Raw genomic sequence first — 4,649 nt, 5'->3', positions numbered from 1 at the left:
CAAGGTGAATGGATTTCTCAGCAAGCTCTACCAACTCAGCCTTTTTAGCTTTGAAAGGAATCTTCCTTGCTTTTAAAAATTATGAAAGTAATGAAATAAGATATACTGATATTGTCACTGTACGGTCGTTTTTGGTCTATGAGAGCTGAAGGGCTCGTAACGGCCGGCCACACTGTCAAAAAACAGACACAGACTTCTTTCCCGGTAATGAATATGTATTTTATTTTATTCCATTTAAAGTAAAGCTACACTCTTTATTTTTGTAACTGCAGTACCCGATATGTTATGTCGCATGGACGGTGTACATATCCGATGTCAAAAATAACACGACAGTTGCTGAGTAAACATGTACACAACTATCCCTGGGAAAGTTGAGTTGTAAATGTTTTGATTTTAACGACATTTCAAAGATTCTTCTAGTGAAGAACAAACCGACATTATCCCTGTGTGTTTGGAAAGACTTTTCTGAAAAGGCACAGGCTCAAACAGATTTAGCTGTTCGCCGCAGTTGTGGAATTCATTTACGTGAAAAAATGGCACAGTATCCTGACTTTCGTTTATCTCGTTTTGAAAAAAAACAACAGATCGTTACATCTTTGGCATAAAATTGACCTATATATGAAAGGCAGTCGTAAAATGAGTTGTGATATGTTGAGGATAACACAAACAACTGAACAGTAATTATTGCACCATTATCTTGCTCAGAGGGGCGATATAAAAATAATCGCCAAAGCTTTTCAGCAAAACTGAATATGTAAGTTTCATGGTATGGCGATTCTCAAGTTTAAGTTTTATAGTAAGGCGATGCTCACGTTTAAGTTTTAAGGTTTGTCGTAATCTTATAAATTATCTAGGTATTTAAGACAACGTAAATTTTCAACGCAAACACCGCAAATTTATAAACGAATGAAAATTTAAAGTAAATATTTGAAATTATTATATCTGAGTTCTGAGGAAAGTCTGGACCGAAAAGTGACTGTTAGCAAACCATTTATACTCGTTTTGGCATAGTATGCATAGATTCTCTGTATTCTTCTAAGTGCTGGTGTAGTTACCAAGACGAGTAACTTCTTCTTCCGGGCAGTCCTCTGTCATCTTTGCGATCTACAAACAGAGGTAGGGTCATAATAATTGTGTTGCTGGAGTCAAGTAGTAATAATGTTCGAAATGCTCAAACACATACCCACCAAAATACACGTCTACAATGTTCTGTATCGAAAAGCGAACACTCTTACCTCTCTGGTAAACATTGGAAGGTACAGGAACGTCACAGAGAGTACGACCAGGAACAGCGCCCTCACCGTTCGGTATTCGTCATCGTCCCTACTGTAAAATATGCACATCCACGTTGCCAGTACAAAGGCACAGATGAGGATTATAAATGTTGCGACGCACTGGGAAAGCAGAATAATTCCTGCAACTGATGGAATGGCTTGGCACTTGATAAGGACAGACTCAATGCCTAATACGAACACCGACACGAAGACGAAGATTAGACAAACAAAAGTTACAACCTGAAAGAAAAGATAGGGTATACGTAAGTGATCAGGAGGCTCACCTAGCTCTCTCATACGATTCAATCATTTCTGAGAGGATCGTCAAATCGTCGATGAGTATGCATATTCTCACTGAATCTTGCATAGATGCAAGAAAATTCGAATTCTGTCTAATGCAACCAAATGCCCTGTGGTTTATGTAAAGCTTGAATTCATATCTCAGCATTTCTTTACGGGAAGCTGTAACGTTTTACAACATTTTCATTTTTTTAATTTTTTTTTCTGTAAAACAAACAAACGGAGTATTCTTCTCATAAAAACATATTGTTATCAAAACCTTGCCAATCGTTGACACATTGTCTTTTTCCGGACTAAAACTCTCATTAAAACCATTGTATATCCCTGTGACAAACTTGTCAATACAGTCTTAGTGTAATGTCTGGTAATGGATGTGGTGTTGAGATGTCGTATACTGGGCTATATACGAATTGATATTCTGAGTACAACACGACAGACGGAACAAAAATGCTGAAAGTCCATCACCGAGACGGCTATTGAGATGTAATATATGGAAGAACGCTAGCATACTTGTACAATGCGACGATTTAATAATAACAGGATTTATGTACGTTTTTATTTCATGGTGGCAATTCCAAATAATTTTGTCGTCTGATTTCAATAATCGCCTTCGCTATTCTTATGTTCCCTTACTAAGACAGATATATCTGGAATGGAGTGAAAAATAATACTCGTGTAAATAACTCACTCCTAATTTTGGCAGCCTTTCCATAAATTCTTTTGCAGCCATCTTGAGAGGATGCGAAACACCTGGGATAGGGAAGTACATATGTTTACAGTTAAGCACATGAAGGTTTGAACACACAGTCACGTTGATGTAATTTTTTGTGTCCACAAAATGTTGAAACAACCTTTGCACATTATACAGAAGTCAAAATAGTTTACACCTAGCCCATAACACGTGTCGACATTATTTTATTTCTCTTTACAGTTGTCTTTGCATTTAACAGAAAGCAACGGCTTCTTCCCCTCGAAGTAATTCTAGACACTTCATCCCGAACATACATGTGCAAATTGCAGTAATACTACTCACCAAACCAAGTCTTTACGGGTGCTAAATCCATCATACAGGGCATTTCTGTACACTGAACTCTATAGGGTCCGACGTACTTTCTGGTTTGTTCAATACCTTTCCTCAGATTCATTTCAGGAACCGATTGACACTCCTTGCTGACTTGGAACGGTGGTTCTACTTTGACATCGTGGAAGACGAAATCATTATCACCGATCCATTTCTCAGAGTCAGAGTCTTGGTATTTTTTCTTGTGACCTTCACAGCTGCACCGGACTCTGGTTTCATATCTTTGGAAAAATGTAATAGTAATAAGATAAAATCTGACCGAACGATTTTTGTTACATGTGTCTACAGCATACATATATTCTGCACGTCGCAGCAGCTTCCAGTATTTCCGAAATATAAGCTGTTAAAAAGAAATGTAATACGATGGGCATTCTTTTTTTCAGTTCTTTTCACAAATATTACAGGAATTGTGGTTGTGATAATATGAATAATAAAGTACTTTAATTTACCTCAGCGATGGCATCCATGTGCTGATGATATCATTCATCTGCTCTTCGACAAATATTCTTACTTCCCTGCACTTCGCTGGATCAGGTTTTGGATGAAAAGGTTTAAATGTCCTCTCTGTTGTTGAATACCACATCACCATAACAATGTCTGATCCAATCTTTGTCAGTGTCATTCTGTGTCGCTTACTGACGGGAATGCGAGCATGGTGATATTTCAGGTTTTTCCTGAGAGTGGTTTCGTCGATCTCTTCGCGCCAATTTTCCAAACAGCGAACGACAAGTCGATAGTAAAACCCTTCTGGAAGAAAACCACCAGAGAAATGATAACACAGAGGCAGGGTGTGGTAACTCTTCTGTTCTCCAAGAGGAAGCACTTCTAATCTGTCAAGTTGAAGTAAGGAAGGCACTATGTACGCTGTTGACACGTGTTTAGAATTCAAAGGAAATACGAGATCAAAGTTCTTGAGAAGTTCTACCAATCTTTTCCTTCCTTCACTTGTCAGAGAGCGTCTGTGCCTGAATCTTGTGACTTCCGTATTGCGCCCGACGTCAACCTGATCTTGACCTACAGGGAGATTATTGTTGTTTGGAAGATAAAAAACCTCCGATCTTCGCTTCCATATCACATCATTTTCACCTTCAGATTTGTCAAGAGTCTGGGTTTGTTCTGGAAGATCAACGATCTGCGAAATCCCAGTAAAGTCACTTTCTGTCTGCGATTGCCCTCTGCTGTTATTCCTTTGTCTTTCTTCGAGAAGCAAGTCGAGGAGCTCCTCGTGCAAGATGCCATGGCGACGAAGGTCGATGAGGAATCTTTCCTTCTTGGGATGTTTGAAAGGTACGTCACCGAGTTTAATCGATATCACCCGACCTAAGATGGTGGTTAGCCATTTCGCTTCTAAGACCAGCAAGTCTTCAAAGTGGTACGTGATGCCAGTCTTGTGGAAGTACTCGAGAACTTTCTCCGATTCTTCTCCCCCGATGCCCAACTTTGCCGCTGTGTTCTTAAAGAATGAAATGGTAACAACGTGTTTGTTGAGATCTTTCAACGCCTTCAGGACAAGTTCTAACCTGAGCCATCTCACCGGTACATCTTCGGTGAAGATTGGTACTTCAGAGACCTCTTTTAGACACTCTCTCAACCTCTCGATTTCGGGATCTTCTTCCTCGGTTCCGCTTTTTCTGTTGTCCACCATAAAGGTTTCTTGAAACACATGGGCATCAAACGCCTCTTCGCATGCTTCTGCAAGATACAGCCTAACATCATGGACGAATTCATCCTGAAATAGTTTAAAATGGAAATTCAATAAATCAAAGTAGGCTGAGAATGTGCATCGGGGACAGATATTCGGACTCTCAAACTGTTAGGCAAAATAAAATTGATTTGTTTCTGGTCACCGCCCTCATCACTTCAAAGTGTGCGTCAACTCTTTTTTCCTGTTTTTCATTCGCCCCAAAATAAAAAAAAAAGATTGAAAAAAAAACCGCGTCGCAGCACCATTTTTGCCACATGTCAATGACCAGAAACAAACCTATTATTTTTTG

General features: G+C 39.2%; 1 protein-coding gene across 1 annotated transcript; it reads right to left on the bottom strand.

Annotated features, from left to right (window-relative positions):
• Nucleotides 1-200: 200 nt before the first annotated feature.
• LOC139117461 (uncharacterized) lies at nucleotides 201-4,410 on the bottom strand. Its single transcript, XM_070680585.1, has 5 exons — nucleotides 3,105-4,410; nucleotides 2,608-2,876; nucleotides 2,263-2,324; nucleotides 1,236-1,514; nucleotides 201-1,104 (listed from the first exon to the last, which is right to left on the bottom strand). Exons 1-5 carry the CDS (start codon nucleotides 4,298-4,300, stop codon nucleotides 1,036-1,038), a joined length of 1,875 nt encoding a protein of 624 aa, XP_070536686.1. The 5' UTR covers nucleotides 4,301-4,410; the 3' UTR covers nucleotides 201-1,035.
• Between the last annotated feature and the right edge of the window lie 239 nt (nucleotides 4,411-4,649).

This window comes from Ptychodera flava, chromosome 18 (genome assembly GCF_041260155.1).
Source record: "Ptychodera flava strain L36383 chromosome 18, AS_Pfla_20210202, whole genome shotgun sequence".
Classification (NCBI taxonomy): Eukaryota; Metazoa; Hemichordata; class Enteropneusta; family Ptychoderidae; genus Ptychodera; species Ptychodera flava.
This window is presented reverse-complemented; position numbering and strand designations above follow the sequence as displayed.

Excerpts from the sequence above, each read along its gene's own strand:
- LOC139117461 (XM_070680585.1), bottom strand. The coding sequence starts at position 4,300 with ATGGTGGACAACAGAAAAAGCGGAACCGAGGAAGAAGATCCCGAAATC. Across the intron at positions 2,877-3,104 it reads ACATGGATGCCATCGCTGAG|ATATGAAACCAGAGTCCGGT; the intron begins GTAAATTAAAGT and ends ATTTTTCCAAAG. Across the intron at positions 1,515-2,262 it reads AAAGGCTGCCAAAATTAGGA|GTTGTAACTTTTGTTTGTCT; the intron begins GTGAGTTATTTA and ends CTTTTCTTTCAG.